This window comes from Chiloscyllium punctatum, chromosome 14 (genome assembly GCF_047496795.1).
Source record: "Chiloscyllium punctatum isolate Juve2018m chromosome 14, sChiPun1.3, whole genome shotgun sequence".
In the NCBI taxonomy this organism is placed as follows: domain Eukaryota; kingdom Metazoa; phylum Chordata; class Chondrichthyes; order Orectolobiformes; family Hemiscylliidae; genus Chiloscyllium; species Chiloscyllium punctatum.
The window spans coordinates 39,173,815-39,193,458 of record NC_092752.1 but is presented as its reverse complement, the minus strand read 5'-3'; the positions used below and the strand labels follow the sequence as shown (position 1 = coordinate 39,193,458).

Genomic DNA, 19,644 nt, shown 5'->3' with positions numbered 1-19,644 from the left:
CTTTTTGTATTTTATGTCCTGTTATTTCTAATCCTTTTTTCTTTCACCCTTTGAAGAATTTTTAATTTTATCATGTTGAGAAATCATTGAGAAACAAAATGATCCCCATATTAATACCCACTGCACCTCTTTAATTAAGTTTTCTCTATTCTGATATTCAACAACACTTCTATATTCATGTGATTTGTAGTCTCCTCTGGCTGAGTAAATTTCTGGTTTGCTGCAAGTGGAACTCCCTACCTCATGGCTTCTGAAATTTAGGACTTCTCTTTTCTATGATACCATGTCAAAAATCTAGCTGAAGTTAAATATGTGGTTGCGCAATATTACTCAAATTCATTTTGCCACAAGATCAATTATCTTTTGAAGTTCAACAGCTTGATCTTCCTCCTATAAAATTGTTCTTAGCATTGTTACTTATGTGTTTCTTGTTCTCTATGTTACCTTTTCATATTTTATTTCCTACAGATTTATAGGTTTACTAGCCTATAAATCTTAAAATCACCTTTTGCCCCTTCTTAGAAGCTGGCAGCAGGGTTACCCTTGATCAGACTCCAATATGAGGCAGAATTTTCCCAAAGAATCCTCACTTACTGTGGCTGGAAACGCCAGTTGGCAACACGCATGGTCAACTGCTGGAATTCTTCCATGCAGAAGAAAGTTCATTAATAACCTAATCACTGATATTGTCGTCCTGAGCAGGATGACTGCCTTCCCCTGAGAGTTGCCAGCCCAATTTGGCACCATTTTTCTTTACCTTAGTGTAATGTATTGTGATACAAATGTGTATTTCATCTCCATCTAATTTCTAAGTTTCGTGAACTTCACATTTCTCAATTTATCTTCAATAAAAAGTTACTTATTTATTATTTCTCTCAATGCAAAGCAGTGCATATTGTAAATTAATTCTTCAATCAACAGCATTATAGTATTGAAACAAAAGCAGAAATTCTGGAGAAACTCAGCAGGTCTGGCAGTATTTGTGAATGGAAAGAGTTAACGTTTTAAGACCAGTGACCCTTCTTTGAGTCAGGAAGCACACAGTTCTTTGTTATTTGGAGACTCCGTGGCATTTGTAACACTGTTGATTTTTTTTTAGGATCAAGAGTTTTACATCAGCTAAGCTTTTCTTTTAATTTATTGAGTGGAAATGTTGAAGGTTAAGTTAGGCTATTCACTTGTTGCTTTATCCTTGTTGTACTCGAGCACCCAACATACTTCTGCCTTCGGTCTGTTCTAGTTTCATAATTTTCATTGTGTCTTAGTTTGTTTGCCCTCAGTTTAATTTTTTTTACCACAGTCTTGATTATTGAAGATGTTTTATTCCTATTGCTTATGTCCTACTTTAGGTCTATGAAGAAGCTGGTTCAGATTTTCATCAAGTAGCATATTTCAAAACACGGATTGGATTGAGGAATGCGCTTCAAGAAGAGATCAGTGGTGCTTTTGATAGGGAAGCTGTTCTCATCACACTTAGTCGACCAATAATATATGCACAACCTGTGGCTTTTGACAGAGGTATGCTTTTTCAGTCAATAGAAATATAACTAACTTCTGTTACCCAATGCCCAAACCCACTAACCTAACCATGCAAGGTAGCTCAACCAAACTCTTCCTCAGTGCTGCCGCACTCTCCGGGATCCTTCTCTGGGTGTCACAAAATTGCCAAATTGTCCAGCAATTTCAGTTGTGTGGAATTCTGAAACCTTTGTCAATCCCCATATCTCTCCAATTGGTGCTTTCACACTCAAGGGTTTTTGAGCCATTGCCATCAAATCCCAGCTTCTGTTCTTCTATACTTTCAGACACCGCATGAATTATTCAGTGTTATCAGATTTTGTGTTGGGGTTCCACCACACAGTTCTGGCAGAAAATGAGGTTTATTTTCCAGCTGCTGCAAAAGCAGCAAACATCAAACCCTACAGTATTTAAAGATCCATCAGTGAGATGAAATCTGCCACTGAGTCAATTTTGCTCTGTTAGTAAGCATCTTTCCTCCAAAGTGTTGCTGAAACTCATTACCTCTATCCTAATTCTGTTGAACACTAGCATTCCTCTAACTAAGCATAGTAAACCTCAGTTTCTAGCTATCCTGAAACCTAAAACTTGTGCATTCAAGGCTTTAAAAAAATATGGTATAGAATATGTCACAATAAAGGATATACAGTTTTTCTTTTGGCAAACTGTCAAAGTTGCAGAATTTGATTCTCAAAACTTGAATTAAAAATTCCATACTAATTCATAAAAGCATATGACTCATTTCAACCATTGGCCTTGATAAAGCAAGGTGGATTACTTAGCATAATAACATTTGCTTATTCACCAGATGCAACACCACACCTTATCATAAGTGGAAATCAACATTTCAAACTAATGTCCATAAGAGTAGATTGAATTATATACAGGTATTTCTAAATTAATACAGAATTGGGAATGCACCAGTGCAAATTTTGGAATTTGAAATAGTAGTTGCAGCTTTCAATCCCAGACAGAATATTTTGACATTGAATTTTGACTGCAACTTTTTGAGTGAAGATTTTTAATGATCATTTTGCACTCCAGCTGGTGCTGTATAATAAGGTAAAATGTATGTATCTTGGCCATATCTTAGAATTGAGATTCACACAATAAGTCTAAATACTGATTTTTAGGTTCTTACGTTATATTGCAAATGAGTTATATATGTTCGATGCACAAAAATCAGTGCAGAATTGAAAAGTCTATTTAAGCATGCAAAAACAAATATGATTATATGTATGTTTAAATTTGATGATTAATTTATTCATCACTTTTCATTTTGAAGCTGTCCTTTTCTGGCTGAACTACAAAGCTGCTTATGACAATTGGAATGAACAGCGGATGGCATTGCACAAGGACATCCATGTGGCTACAAAAGAAGTTGTTGACAAACTGCCTGGAATCCAGCAGACCTCTGCTCAAGCATTTGGCACACTCTTTTTGCAGCTAACTGTGAATGATTTGGGTATCTGCTTACCTATCACCAGCACTATACAGGTAGCATACAAATACGCTGCAGCAGAAACAGTCAACTCAACTGCTATTTGCTATTTAATTACTGTCGTGCTGCAACTGAACACTCATAACATACCAAAAAAAGAATAGGATAATTTAAGATAATAAGCAGTTGAATATTATGAGTGTTCAGTTGCAGCACGACAGTTTTTCTTCCTTTTGAGCAGTTTTCTTGCATGATCACTGATTCCTTATTGAAAGGGTTTTTAAGGGCCAGAATCTCCCTCTAATAATCCAAATAGCCATGTTTTCGATAATTTTGCTTTCTCAACTGCAGGTGCCATGATGCTATTTTTTAATTGCTAAAGTCTTGCTGCAGCTAGAATGCAAACATCAGAGCTCAGTCCTGGGACCTTGCTGTAATGGTTCAGCTACTCTCTGATTTCAATATCTTGGTCATCATTGAAGTTCATTTGTATTTGATTGAAATTTACCTGTTGGCAGAACTTTCAGCTTTTATAAACAGTTCAATTGGCACTCTCCTCCTCACACCCCTATTTTTGTTCCTCTTCTTCATATATTGGGGAAAATGTCTTGGCACCAGTGTGTATCCATTGCATCTGAAGTGCCATACTCAAAAACAATGTTCCATTTTGCTTCAAAAATCTTTACTGAATTTCATGTGCAAGGGACTTGAGTTCATAAGACTTAGCAGAAATTAGGCCATTCAACCCATCGAGTCTGCTCCACCATTCAATCATGGCTGATAAGTTTCTCAACCCCATTCTCTTGCTCTCTCCCCTAAACCCTTGATCCCCTTCATACTCAAGAACCTATCTCAGTCTTAAATATACTCAATGATCTGGCCTCCACAGCCTTCTGTGGCAATGAATTCCATAGATTCACCACTCTCTAGCTGAAGAAGTTTCTCCTTTTCTCCATTCTCAAAGGTCTCCCCTTTACTCTAAGACTGTATCCTCGCGTCCGAGTCTCTCCATCAATGGAAATATCTACCCAACATCTGTCGTCTTCAGGCCATTCAATATTCTGTAAGTTTCAATTAGATCCCCCCTCACCCTTCTAAAATCCATTGAGTATAGACCCAGAGTCCTCAAACTATCCTCATATGCTAAGCTTTTCATTCCTGGGATCATTCTCATGAACCTCCTCAGTCCAGGGCCAGTGCATCCATCCTGAGATATGGGGTCCAAAACTGCTCGCAATACTCCAAATGTGCTCTGCTAGAGCCTTTTTAGAGCCTCAGAAGTACATCCCTGCTTTTATATTCAAGTCTTTTGAAAATAAATTCCATCATTGCATTTGCCTTCCGAACAATTGACCCAACCTCAACCTTGAGAGAATCCTGGACTAGAACTCCCAAGTTTCTTTGCACTTCAAACTTATGAATTTTCTCCCCATATAGAAAATAGTCCATGCCTCTATTTCTTCCCACCAAAGTGCATGACCTCACATTTTCTCACATTGTACTCAATCCGCCACTTCTTTACCACTTTCCTACCCTGTCCAAATCCTTCTGCAGCTTCCTCGCCTCCTCAATGCTATCTATCCCTCTACCTATCTTTGTATTGTCTGCAAACCTAGCCAGAATGCCCTCAGTTCCTTCATCTAGATCATTAATGTATAAAGTGAAAAATTGTGGTCCCATCATTAAGCTTTGCGGAATACCACTTGTCACCGGCTGCCATCCTGAGAAGGATCCTTTTATCCCCACTCTCTGCTTTTTGCCAGACAGCCAATCTTCTATTCATGCTGGCATCTTACCTCTGACACTATGGACCCTTATCTCACTCAGTAGCCTCCTGTGTGGCACCTTGACAAAGGCTTTCTCGAAATCCAGGTAGATAACATCCTTGGTCTAGCTTGCCCGTTACTTCCTCAAAGAATTCTTGCAGATTTGTCAGGCATGACCTCCCCTTAAAGAAATGATGCTGACTTTGCTCTATTTTGCTATGCACTTCCAAGTATTCAGAAATCTCATCTTCACAATAGATTCCAGGATCTTACCCATGACCAAGGTTAGGCTAATTGGTCTGTAATTTTCTGTCTTTTGCCTTATTCCCTTTTTAAACACGGGTGTGATGTTAGTGATTTTCCAGTTCTCTGGCACCCTCCCTGACTCTAGTGATGCTTGAAAGATCATCACTAACGCCTCCGCTATCTCTTCAACTACCTCTCTTAGAACCTAGTCATCCACGGTTGCCTCATCCTCCCTGTAGCATGCTTCTTTTTCCTCGGGATGAAACTCTGCTGTGTCTCCTGAATTACTTCGAGAGGCCTCCGCCATTGCTGTCCCACTGTCTTTCCTGCTATGCTCCTCTCCCAGTCAATTCTACCCAGCTCCTCCCTCATGCCTTTGCAGTTGCCTCTATTCAGCTGTAATACTGTTACATCTGATTCCACCTGCTCCCTCTCAAACCACAGAGTAAATTCAATCATATTATGATCACTGCCTCCTTAGGATTCCTTCATCTTAAGTTCCCTTATCAAGTCTACCTCATTGCACAACGCTAAATCCATATTGCCTGTTCCCTAGTGGGCTCCACTACAAGCTGTTCCAAAAAGCCATTTTGTAGACATTCCACAAATTCCTTTTTTTGCAATCCATTATCAACCTGATTTTCCCAGCCCATCTGCATATTGAATTCGCCTATGGTCTCTGTGACTTTGCCTTTCCTACATCTTTTCTATCTCCCGGTGTATCTTGGGCCCAGCTCCTGACTACCGCTTGGAGGCCTGAGACTTTTCACTACCAACTTTCAATTACTCTGCATGAATAGAATCAACCAGAAAGCAGACTGTGCAATGGCTTATAATAAGCACAAAGGGCAAAGTCACTAGATTTTAGGTCCAGCAAATCTCACCTGTATTCATGCTTTCAACTTTACTGCTATAAGTTGCCAAATACTGATAAACTGATCCCAAATGCTTTGACTTTAGATTTGTGTTTGTATGCTACTGCCTGTGTTCCAGCTGTCACATTTCCCCATGTCACATTTCTTGTACATTTGGTCCATTCTCCTTCCTCTACTCATACATTTGATTTGGTACCTCAGCCATCTGTAAACACCGTCAAAGGAAACTTAAAACTATTTAGTCAGCAAGGAATGACAAAAACTGATACATTGTGTAACATTTTTAGTTTAACCATTTTTGAAGGTAACATATTGATATCATGCAACATTGAATAACAAATTCATTAGAATTAAAACTGGATCAAATTGTCCCAGTTTAGCTTGAAACTTTGGATTTGAATTCACAAAACCTAGCTTGTGATTTATTTTGTCATAAACCTAAAAGAAATAGGCTATTACTTTGGTGATGCTGTTATCAATTTAACATTTTTAAGTTAAAACTTAAATATTATTATTGATGTTGACAGTATTAACATTGTTGTGCTATTCTTCTGCTACCATTAAAAGCAAGAGTTCCAATCTCCGTTAAACTAATGATAAAGTAATCAGTTAATTCCAGGCTTATTTACAATAAAAATGTATTCATATTACAGCAAATACAAAATGTAACCTTGCTGTGAATAGCTGAAAGACCTTTTATTCTGTTTATTAAAATTGGGAAGTTCAAACCTTTGCTTGCAGTCCCTGCACCAAACTCCATTCCTTAGCTACAACTCCTTGGCAATAACCTGTGATTAAGTCAGTTTGCAACTTTAGTGTCATGATTGATCCCCAAGGTAACCTTCTGCCTTCAAACTAATTATATCACTAAGACCATCTGCTTTTACCTCTATATAAGATCATCTGATTTTCACATCTGTTGTAGTAGTTCATCTGCTGCTGAAACCCTCATTCATACTTCTTGTTACTTCTTGACTTAACTATTCCATATTATTCCTGGCTGGTCTCCCACACTTTACCCCTTGTGTACCTGAGGCCATCCAAACCACAGCTGTCCCTGCCGTAACACTCCTGTTCTCCTTTTCATTTGTGTACTTGCTGGCCTGCATTGACCTGGTCAGTATTATGTCTTGAAATTCTCATTCTTGATTTCAAATCTCTTCATGGCTTTGCCCTTCCCTGTCACTCTAAGGTCTTCCAGCTATATAACCGTCTGAGATAGTTACACTCATGAAATTCTAACCTCTGCAACTCCACTTTTAATTGCTACAGTATTGGCAGTCATGTCTCCCATTGTTTCAACTTCAAGCTTTGAAATTCCTTGTTTAAACCTCTGTCTCTCTGTATCTCATTTTCCTCCTTTAAGGCACTTAAAATCTGTCTTTTTGACCCAGCTTTCATCTGATCTAATATCATCATTTCTGGCTTATAATTTGTTTTATAGTGCCACTGTGAGATGTCGTGGGACATTTCATTCTGTGAAAGGAAATACATAAATATATTTTATGTTGGACAATGGAAATTTTTGTTTGACAATGAATTTTGATTGGTTTTGGCAGGGTAATCACAGTATTGATTTTGATCCTGGGTCAGCTATGGTTCTTACGATTGAGAGCACTTTGATCACCGCTTGTTCATCTGAATCCCTCGTCAGCAAAGGTCACTTCAAAAATTTCTGCATACGTTTTGCTGATGGATTTGAAACTAGTTGGGATGACTGGAAACCAGAACTACAGGGTGATATAGTAATGAATGCTTGTGAGTTTCTACTTACTTCTAGTCTTGCTTTATTTCTTTCTCACTCCAAGCCCTATCCCCATTGCAAACTGTATTAAAAAGAATGAACAAAGAGACTGCAAAATTTTGATGTTCTAGAAGTCCTGTCAGACCTAAAATGGAGATATATGTACATTTCCAATGCAAGCGGTGCAGATAATCATTTCAGTTAGGTTGTTAGTGCTGGGGGTAGGAGCTTATGCAGACATATGCAGAGTAGGCAACTGGGGAGGTGGTGGCATACTGGTAATATCACTGAAATAGTGATCCAGAGGCCAGCCTGGGACTGGATCCTGTTCTGGAGACATGGGTTTGAATCCCAGCATGGCAGTCAGTGAGATTTAAGTTTAAAAAACACACAACACCAGGTTATAGTCCAACAGGTTTATTTCGAAGTACAAGCTTTCAGAGCACTGCTCCTTTGTCAGGTAGCTAGTGAGGCAGAAACATAGGACTCAGAATTTATAGTAAAAGATCAAACTGACATACAACTGATGCAATGTATTAAACAAACCTAGATTTGCACTTAGAATGGGTTGCAGGTTTCGATTCATTAATATGTGAATCCCAGAATTTGTTTCAAGTCACATTCCCAAGATAACTTAAGGTTTTATAAAAAAGTGAAATCTCAGCTCAGACAATGCATTAACGGTGTGAGATTAGAATCTGTCTGTATTCCAACCTTGAGTCAGACTGATTCTATTTCCAAAGTGGGAATTTATAAAATGTCATGTGGACTGACTTCCTGCAAATTGTGTGCCTTTTGAACAAAATAGAATGTATCTGAAAATATAAATCTGCAAAATCACCCCATAGACTTGTGTGTGTGCACGTGCATGTCAGAGAGTGTTTGTTTGTGTGTGTGCATGCTTGTTAGAGTGTGTGCACGAGTGTGACAGAGTTATATGCCTGTGAGAGAGTGTGCATGTGAGTGTGTGTCTGAGAGAGAGGGTGTGCATGAGTGCAATTGTGTGTAGTGTGGTGGAGTCACCTGTAGTGTGACATGAACCCAAGATCGCGGTTGAAGCCTTCTTCATGGGTACCGAATTTAGCGAACAGCCTCTGCTCAGCGACTCTGTGTTGTTGTGTATCCCGAATTCTGCCTTGGAGGATAGTCACCAGAAGATCCGAGGCCAAATATCCTTGACTACTGAATGTTCCCTGACTGGGAGGAACATCCCTGTCTGGCTCAGTGAAATTTAAATTCATTTAAAATATGGGACTAAATGGCAACCATGTAACAATTGTTAATTGTCATAAATACCCATCTGGTTTACCTATCTGTTATGGAAGAAAATCCATCATGAGAGTCTAGACTCACAGCAATGTAGTTGACTCTTAACTGCACTCTGCCTAACAAGCCAGTTAGTTCAAGGGCAATTAGGAATGAACAATGCATGCTGGTCCAGCCAGCGCCATTGACATCCCATGAAGGAATAAATCAGAAGTAACATCAGTCATGAAACAACAGTGTAACGTTAGTCAGCATATAAAGCCTATTTGATGTCAATAATGCAATTTTCACTTCAGCATTCCAGCCCACAAACACTCTTACAATCATACAGTTGAAGATTCCTGAAGAAGGGCTTATGCCCGAAATGTCGTTTCTCCTGCTCCTTTGATGCTGCTGACCTGCTGCGCTTATCCAGCAACACATTTTTAAGCAAGTGTCTGATGTCTATGGCTTGTTGTACTGTGTCTTTCCATTCATGGTCTGTTGCATTAGTGAGTAAAGCTGTTTGGTGCAAAATTTCCTGGTTGTATTTACGGTGTCTGTTGTGGGCATCATTAATTATTTCTCTAAGCATTCTGCAGCCGTTTTGCTCTGCAATCCTTTGGCTAGCAGGGTATTAAGGGGAGGTTTGTATTTAAGACATTTAGGTAGTATCTCTTTCCTTAGGCATTTGTGCAGGAAGTACAGCTGTTCACGGGTGGCGCTGTCGGATGGCATTGGTTTCCCATTTTTGGGCCAGATTTAGCATATTGTGCCCATGGGTGTTAGCGAGTTTTGAGAAGATTGGTAGCTCAGGTTGAGGTTCTCGATGGAGGTTTGCTCGCTGAGCTGGAAGGTTCATTTTCGGACATTTCATGACCATACTAGGTTACGTCAGTGAGCCTCCAGATGAAGCACTGGTGGCATAGCCCGCTTTTTATTTGTGTGTTTACGTTTCCTTGGGTTGGTAATGTCATTTCCTGTGGTATACTATTTGGTTCTTTATTGGTCATTAACAGAAACGTAATAACCAGATAATCTATTTTTGTGATAGTAGTTGATGAATAAATGTTAGTCAAATCACCGGAAAGAACTCCAGAGCTCCACTGTGCTGCAACATTATATGACATTCATACTATTTTAAGAACAGAATGTTTCCAATACAAGAAGGGAAAAAAGCATTGTCAGATATGGTTCAGGGAGATTAAGTATGGGCAAATACCCGATTTACAAGTAGCTAAACAACGATCACAAAATTATTGTTGAATTCAGTGTGAGAAATGAGGAATCCAAAGTTGGGTGCTATGGTAAAAAGTTCAACAATATAACAAGGGAAAAGAAGGTGAAACTCCTACCATGCTATTAACCCACTCCAGAGTCCAGAATCCCACTTAGCAGTCTGGCAAATTTGACAGATGGAAACATGTCAGCATCGATAGAAAATAGTTGATACTCAGAATCAAAACGTTATAATACATGGGCGATGCATGGACTGGAGAAAAATTGGAAGTTATGCACCAGCAGATGTCAGTGTTGGATCCATTTTTGTTGTCTGTGTATTTAATAATTTACATTTGTTTGTGGGGCACATGTTGGAAAGCAAAAGTAGAAAGCCATGGATAGTTTAGCAGAATGGGCATACAGCTAATAGTGCAGTTTAAAAAAAATTAGTAGTTTTCAAGATGCTAAGAGAACTGAGAGTGTGGGAACGATTGAACTGACCAGGATTCTTTTCTTGGAAATAGAGACCAGTGATCTGAGAAAGATCACTCAAAATATAGAGTTTTGATAGATTTTATGGGTAGAAGGTGAGTTTACTTATTGGAAAATCCAAAGCCATAAGCTGTAAACACAAGATGGAGTTGAGATCATCCTGATATATAGTTACACTACATTATAAGGTGCAATTTCAAATTGTGGAGAAATATCTTACTTGGTGTGTATTGCGAATATGAAATCCACATGAAGTGTTTGCAGCCAGTAGCATAGATGCTTTAAAGAGAATGTTCAAATAGAATAAAACAATAATGGAAGGAGGTTTTTGTGGAGCATAATCACCTGAAACTGACCTGTTTCTCTACTGTACATTTTATGTAATTCTGTGGTTTAGCATCTGTTTTTGCTGGGTATCTGAAGCACTTCAGGCATTTCTGTATTGCATTTCTATTAAAAGCAGAGTGTTAACCCACCATGCGTGTTTACAATCAAATACAGTCTGTTCTGCTATAAACATGGTAGTTGTGTTCTTGTGTGACCTCGTTATAGAAAATCACGTAATAGAAATAATGGGGCCTATGGGAAAAACAGGGTTAAGGGCAAAACACCAAAAATACAGTAAAACGCGAAACGAAAGTAGTAGTTAGCCTAACGCAAACAATAGCACAGTCTAAGTAAATGTTAATATCATGTATTTTATTGAAATAATACAATAAATATAACACTTTAAGGGTTTTCTGAGTTTGCTGAGTTACAGTACTGTTTTGAAGACAACTGAGGGTCATCATCAGTACCATCATTACTTTCAGGTGCAGTTCTGGGTGTAGGGTTACGACAAAAGAAAATATTTAGTCCAGAAGTAGATGGCCGTGGTTTATTGTCCTCAGACTGTTTCTTGCGGCTTAGCTTATAAAAGGCGTTTCATTTTTGCCGCTTCTCCTGCAATAATTTCTAAAATCATTCTCGACAACATCAACAATAATGTCAGAAAAATTTGCCCTGTCATCCAACCTCTTTTGCTTGACCTGAAGTAAACACCTAGGGTGCACATAAGGTAATCGTGGATGGAATCATGTAATAGCCAACGGGAGTTTGCATTTTTTTAAAAAATCATTCCCCAATTCATCAATCATGTATTAGCCAAATCGCGCTGATAAAGTGCGCATTATAGGCGAACAACCTGTACTTCAAATGTCCGCTGTGGCTCTGATTAGGAGTGAAGTAGTTTTCTTAAACCAAGTTTTCTTTCCTTTTAGTTATAGATCACTCTAAACAGCAATCCAATTAACTTGGAGAATGTTATTCAATCACGTTAGGGCAATTGCTATAATGATTAAATTGATTTTGATATTTCCGAATGTTCTCACAGGTGTTGTACCAGATGGAACATATGAAGTATGTTCACGGACTACTGGGCAGGCTGCAGCAGGTAATTTATTTTCTCACTGGATTATATTCGCATCAGCATCTGTTGCACTTTCACTTTTTTCTAATCCTTAACTTGCACAACTAACAAGATATCGGCAGTTGACAAAGGATTAAATAAATTAAATGTAGTTTATGGTAAGATTAATCAGTAAATAACAAAATACAAGTACTTTTAACTTGTACAGAATCACCTTTTAAACACAAGGTGATCTTTGTTCCATCGCCGGGACCCTGACTCTAGACTCCTTATGTGAGTGTATGTCCCACATTTTTACTATCACTTGTCTTTGTTTCAGGGTTTGTAACTTCATGTTAGTCTCTGCCTTCATTACTTATCCATTAAAGCTGAGCCAATCAGTAATTTGCAACCTTACATCTGATGGGTTCTACTCCACTCAGCTAACTCCACATTCCACTGAGATCATTCTGATGTGTATTGTGATACATGACAGGGTAATCTTTTCTGATGACTGATATGTTCTTTTCCCAGTCAGTTGATAGCTTTACCTTAATTCTCAACATTGGATACCAATAACCTTATTGTAATTGTTAATTTCTGATTGTCCTGATTGATTTTTCAGCTGCCTGTTGAAATCTTTATCTTTTGGTTCAATCCATCTATGAATTTACTGCTCCAGTTCCTTTGTCATATCCTATTTTCATATCATTCACTAAACTCCTCTTTCTTCTTCAAATTAATATTTCCTCTTTTCCCATCTTCTTTTACTATGTTGGGGCCTTATCTTGCAACGGTTATGGCTGTGCCCCTTGTTCAAATACCTGTTTAATCTTAATAGAAGTTTACAAAATAGAGAGGCATGAATAGTCTGAGTCATTTTCCCAGGATAGAAATGTCAATAACTAGGAGTCATAGGCTTAAGATAAAAGGGGGAAAGTTTATTGAATTTCATTTTAATAGAATCCCCATAGCATTGAAACAGTCCAATCCGACCGGCAAGTTCACTCTAACTCTCTGAAGAGCATCCCACCCAGAACCCCCCCCGCCCATCTTATCCCTATAAACCTGCATTTCCCTTGGCTAATGCACCTAATTTACACATCTCTGAACACTGGGTAATTTAGTATGGCCAATCCATCTAACTTGCACATTCTTGGGCTGTGGGATGAAACCAGAGCACCCAGCAGATGTCCATGCAGGCATGGGGAGAACGTGCATACTCCACTCAGACAGTCTGAGGCTCAAATTGAACTTGGGTTCCTGGCGCTGTGAGTTAACCAGTGAGCCAACCATGCCAAAAGAGATGAGTGGCACAGTGGATTGCACTGCTACCTTACAGTACTAAGGACCCAAGTTCAATGCCACCCTTGGTAACTGTGTAGTTTTCATCTTTCCCCATGTCTGCATGGGTTTCCTTCAGGGTTCCAGTTTCCTCCCACAGATCAAAGATGTGCAGGTTAGGTAGATTAGCCATGCCAAATTGCCCAGAGTGTCCAGGGATGTAGAGACAAAGTGGATTGGTATGGGGAAGGTCTGGGTGGGATGCTCTTCAAAGAGTCATTGTGTACTCGATGGGCTGAATGACCTGTTTTAACGCTGTGGGCGGCACGGTGGCACAGTGGTTAGCACTGCTGCCTCACAGCGCCGGAGACCCGGGTTCAATTCCCGCCTCAGGCGACTGACTGTGTGGAGTTTGCACGTTCTCCCCGTGTCTGCGTGGGTTTCCTCCGGGTGCTCCGGTTTCCTCCCACAGTCCAAAGATGTGCAGGTCAGGTGAATTGGCCATGCTAAATTGCCCGTAGTGTTAGGTAAGGGGTCGATGTAGATGTAGGGGTATGGGTGGGTACGCTTCGGCGGGGCGGTGTGGACTTGTTGGGCCGAAGGGCCTGTTTCCACACTGTAAGTAATCTAATCTAATCTAATCTAATCTAATAAAGGGATTCTGTGCGATGCTAGCTTCTTACACAAAGGATGGCAGGTGCATTTTACAGAAGTAATAGAATTTGATACAATTACAATACTTAAGAGGCATCTTGACACATACATGAATAGGCAGAGAATAGAGGTAGACGGATTTGGCACAGGTTTGATGAGTCGAAGGGCCTGTTTCTGCACTGTACTGTTCTTTGTTCTTTCGTTATTTGTTTGTAATTCCCTGGACAGTTGTTAGGTTACACCAGAACACTGTGCAGATGACCTGATTCCTATTAAGTTTAACGTAACTAGAACCACTTCAATGTGGTACATTATTATACAAAATCCCATTGCCCTCAAGCAATACCAGGCAAAAGTGAGGACTGCAGATGCTGGAAACCAGAGTTTAAATTAGAGTGGTGCTGGAAAAGCACAGCAGGTCTGGCAACATCCGAGGAGCAGGAAAATCGATGTTTCGGGCAAAAGCCCTTCATCAGGAAGCTTTTGCCTGAAACGTTGATTTTCCTGCTCCTCTGATGCTGCCTGACCTGCTGTGCTTTTCCAACACCACTCTAGTCTAAACTCAAGCAATACCAATCCATTTTCTGAACCGGGTCTCATTTCTGGGCATGGTGTTTCAGTAGTTGTGATAGTGACTGTAGTTGCAGCAGTCAATGGAAGTATCCTTCTTCTTATAGTCATAATTCTCATAACTTTACCAGAAAATATGCTGTCTTTCATTTCTCTCCTGTATTTGACAATAATCTTTTCCATATAACAGCAATATACACCCTCACCACCATGTTGTCTATTTATGTCCCCAACATATTCAGGATTGTGCCATTTTGAAAAAGAGTATGTTTCCACTGGTTGAACTCCTAATTTGCATTCTAAAACATCTCCATGCTTTCCTTATCCATGTATATGTTCTGATTTATTTGCCCAATTACAGTACTATTATTACTAACATTACTAAAAGTTTGCAAGTCGAAACCTTTAAGTTCAGGGGCAGTCTTAATTCTCCATTCTCTTGTTTCCCATCAAGTGGTTTTCACCTTCCCTGCTGCAAATAGGTTGAAGCTTGTCAGGATTGTAAACCATTACAAAACTTGTCATCTTATGCTTATTTATCTGAAAATGTCAAGATAACAACTGTTCTTATTTACAGTTCGTTACTTAATCTGATCCTTGATTCAACTTAAAAGTCCCTTCATATTCCCTGATTTAAATCTTTATGAATTCAAGTTCTCTTTTTGGGTCTAGCCCACAATTCTTCAAATCTGAGGGTACTTCTTCATCAAAATTATTTAGTACTTAATCTTCCAGGTTGATTTCCTTGATCTCCTGTTTTAGTCCTGCTGGAATTTTGCTAAAATTTATAATATGCTGTGTGGCTGCCCATTATTTTATTTTGCTGGTCCAGAACAGGTATTCAGATTTCCAGGTTGATTCCATGACAACTGTCACCTCTGTATGATATTGCTAATGTTTAATGATGCTGTATTTTGGTGTTTTCACCTGTGTTTCATGTCATTATTCTACCAGAAACTAAGTAAGCAGCAAAAGAGGAAATTATTGTCTTGAATCAATAAAAAATATCTTTTCATCTTACTGTTGTATCGGCAAATGCACAAATAATTTGCAGTACACATACATGCTGTATGACTATTTGTATTGATACAGCATGCCCAAGAACTGTACCTGTTACTCATTTTGAGTAATATCAGAAATGTCACAATTAGCAGTCTGATGATTGCTCAATGTACTGAGCAACAATGAATCATGGTAAGGATGAGAAATACAAAGTAAAACTTTATTAAGATCGTTAGCAATCAACGCACCGAATACGTTTTCAAGCTCTGGAGCAGTGGCCTTCAGTATTTTAAAGAATTAATATAAATGCTAACCTGAATCTGGAAAAATAATACCAAAGGATAATGGATATGTATATATCTGAACTAATTATGACTTTGCCAGTGTAATTACAGAGCAATACAAGCTTGTAGTGTTAAAATTAGAAATCTGTTATGGATGTTCAGTTAAGACTTTACCATTTTCTTTTATAGACAGCAGTAGTGCGGGAACCTGGACACTGAATATCTTATGGAAAATGTGCGGTATTGATGTGCACATGGATCCCAATATAGGAAAAAGACTCAATGCCTTGGGTAACACAATGACGACTCTGACAGGTGAGGAAGAAATTGATGACATCGCTGACCTGAACTCGATCAACGCAGTTGACTTAACAGATGAGGATGAAGCTGACAGTATGTCTCCTACTGTAATGGCTGTAAGTAAATCAATAAGACTGTAAACCACTTTATAATTAAATTACTTAAATGTTCAATTCAGCAACAGTTTTATTGGTACGCAAGCTTATGTTAAGCATATCTAAGTTTCATACAAAGCTTTAGTTGTAGTTGTGTGATGTTGGCAATGTTGACTCTATCTAGTCTTGAGACTTGCAACCCAGCAAAATCTAACTGCATCAAAAGTCAAAACCATCCCATTCTCACTCTTGGCATAACTTACTTGGGACTGCAGGGATGAGTGGCCAAAGAAACTTTACTCCTTTTTAGTATAGTTATGTTTTTAACAAATTACCAAAGAGCATCACATCCCACTTTGCCATCACTTAAGAACTTTCGGTTGCAAATCTTGACTCCCTTGGCATTGACCAAAACCATGGAAAGAAAAAAATCTTTTTTATTGGCCTGGTTTCATCTCCAGGTTATGTATCCTATTTTTCTGCACTGGTACATTTGAAATACTAAGCCTCAAAGGTCACTTGCTGAATAAAACATTTATCTTTTTGTTTGGGCCCTGGCCTGTGCTTGTGACCTGTTATGACCCCCTTGGAGATCCTTTGGAAACACAAAGTTCTTACCATGAAACACTTGAACAAAAAACATGATAGACAGCACTTTGGATGCCCCTTCTGCACAGGGACTGAAACACTTCAAGAATGCATCTCAAGAATGCACTCCCTTCTCTGGGCATTTAGAATGGGCAATAAATGCTGGCCAAACCAGTAATGCCCATGTTCTATGAATAAAATTATACATATTACACAGGAAATAATGACAGTTTGTATTTAAAAATAAGCTTCATTACAAACATACCATTTCATTTTATAATCTTATATAAAAAAAAGTACATTCACCTGTCTTTAAGGCATTGTTATTATTCCCTGTACTTTTAACCCTCCAGGGCATCTGAAATCCCATTGCTTCAGGCAGCAGCATAGACAATTTTTTGGTGTAAAAGTTGTAATGTTGGCTCCATCAAAAAAGTCTTTGGCTCCAGGTTTTGCACTTTGAGGATCACTGCCAGTTGTGGTTTGTGTAATACCTCTCCCCTCTATTTATCACATTTCATTATGAAACATTCTATTTTGGAAACACTATAAGCTTAACCTGTAGCAATTCAGATTTAAAGTCCAACTGCATGAGTAGCTCAAGTTGCAACACTCTTGTAAACAAGTGTTTCCTTTACTATAAGTCAAATCACTTTGTTTCAATTGCCATAGCAAAACTACTTCTCTTCCTCCTTTTCAGCAATGACTTCAGACCTCAAAGATATTCATTCATTTCAATTTCTTGGTAAAATAAAGCAACTGCTGGAAAGTTGCAGTGAACTTATTTCACATATGTTAATGATTTAGATGAGGGAATTAAATGTAATGTCTCTAAATTTGCAGATGACAAAGCTCAGTGGGAGGGTGAACTGTGAGAAGGGTGCAAAGACATTTCAATGTAAGAAGAGCAAGTTGAGTGAGTGGGCAAATGCATAGCAGATGTAGCACACTGTGGATAGATTTGAGGTTATCCACTTTGGTAGCAAAAATAGGAAGGCAGAGTATTATCTGAACAATGTATTGAGAAAAGAGGAGGTGCAATATGACCTGAGCGTCCGTCACTAAAAGTAACCATGCAGGTGCAGCAGGTGGTAAAAAAGGTATGTTGACCTCCATAAAGAGAGTATTGGTGTACAGGAGCAGGGATGTCTTGCTGCAGTTGTACAGAGCTTTTCATAACTTTTGAATAGTGAGCAAAAACATATTTCTTACATGTTAATCTCACCTGAAAACTGTAGCAACTGGTAAATTAAAATCTATTCATCTAACTAAAATTTAGAAATTGCTAACTCAAACTACCCTCACTTATTATTCAGAATACAGGTGGAAGCGCAATAAAACGCAACTCTATGAAACTTTCTTTTGGGCAACGACTTGTAAACCAGTTCCTTGGTCTGGGTACTATGCACCAGGAATACTGTTTTACAGCAGAAACTCTGTCTAGTCCTGAGAGTCGCAACCAAGCAAAATCTAACTGTTTACATTCAAAAGCATCCCGTTCTCACTCTTGGCATAGTGTATGTAACATGTCTCTCTCTCTCCAAATTTTAAAAAAATCAACTAAACTATGATTTATGCTTTAGGTCAGTTGCACGCCACTAATTTATACTTAAAACCATTCAATTAAACTCTTCATTTCTTTATCTTTTTGCATGCTTTATCTTTGTGGTGAAATTGTAAATCACTTGGGGGTCAACCAAATTATGAAATTTTTGACATTTTTTAACCTTTGTTTGACTTGTTGAAATGCATAACTCAAGTGTTTTCTACACAGGAAAATACTGACTATCGAAGACAGGGTTCGATTGGAAACCAGGCTGCAGATTCAAGAGGAAGAAAGTTTATAAAACGTTTAGTGGACATCAGGGAATTGAATGAACAAGCCAAAGTCATCGATGACCTAAAGTATGTTTCTCTCTGAACCAATCTACTGTCAATAAAGTTCTCAAATCCATCTTAACAAAGGACCTTCGCTCCGCAAACTCATCAATAGGATTTGTACAATCAAGCTACTGATTCCCAGCAATAGGACAAATTGTTTGCTGCAGTTCAGTCATTTACTACTTTTCCCTCCAATTTATTTCTAAAATCCAAAAACATTTCAACAAAATAATTCATTAAATGTTATCCACTGAATTAACACCTTGACAGTAGTTTTAATTCAAGTCTTAGACTTGACATTTTTCATGCACAGCTTCACTGTTAGTTAGAACCATAGACATGGTACAGCGCAGAAGGGGCTATTTGGCCCATCTTGTCCATGCTGACCCAAAGACACCCAGATACTCTTTCTAGCCCCATCTCCCTGCACCTGACCCACAACCCTGCAGTTTACAGCACTTAAGTTGCAGATCCAGGTACTTTTTGAAAGAGCTTAGGTTCTCTACCTGCACCACCAACTCAAGCAATAAACTCCAGACACACACCATCCTCTTTGTAAAAAAAAAATTGTCCTTCACATCCCCTCCAATCCTTCTGCTATTTATCTTGAATCTGTTTTCCTTGATTTTTGAACTCTCTGCCAAGGGAAGCAGGTTTCTCCTAATTAATATGTACTTACCCCTCAAAAGTTTGTATACCTGTCCTGTCACTGCTCAGCCTTCAAGGAAAGCAACCCCAACCCCTCCACTCTCTCCTCATAGCTGCAATTCCCCAACTCCAGCAACATTGTAGTATATCTCCAGAGCAATATTTCTTTCCGAGAATGTGGTGACAAGAACTACACACAAAACTCCACTTGTGACCTCACCATTGTCTTACACTGTTTCATCATTACATCCTTAACTTTTTATTCTGTGTCTCTGTCAGTGAAGGAAAGCATTTCATATGCTATCTTTACAACCTTATCTACCTATGCACTTGCGCGCCAAGATCACTCACTTCAGCTACTCCCCTCAGTCCATTCCCATTTATTGTCTATTCCCATTTACTG

General features: G+C 38.8%; 1 protein-coding gene across 7 annotated transcripts in view; it reads left to right on the top strand.

The window, feature by feature from the left end:
* The window catches only part of kiaa1109 (KIAA1109 ortholog), a 427,165-nt gene that overhangs the window by 314,559 nt on the left and 92,962 nt on the right, over positions 1-19,644 (top strand). For 5 of the 7 annotated variants that reach the window (XM_072584210.1, XM_072584207.1, XM_072584208.1 and 2 more), the window contains 7 exons: positions 1,350-1,518; positions 2,804-3,015; positions 7,406-7,604; positions 11,921-11,980; positions 15,919-16,145; positions 18,029-18,229; positions 18,487-18,617. In XM_072584210.1, the coding sequence (XP_072440311.1) occupies positions 1,350-1,518; positions 2,804-3,015; positions 7,406-7,604; positions 11,921-11,980; positions 15,919-16,145; positions 18,029-18,229; positions 18,487-18,617 (1,199 nt within the window). The remainder of the gene's footprint in view (positions 1-1,349; positions 1,519-2,803; positions 3,016-7,405; positions 7,605-11,920; positions 11,981-15,918; positions 16,146-18,028; positions 18,230-18,486; positions 18,618-19,644) is intronic. The other 2 variants (XM_072584212.1, XM_072584211.1) reach the window with 1 other exon arrangement.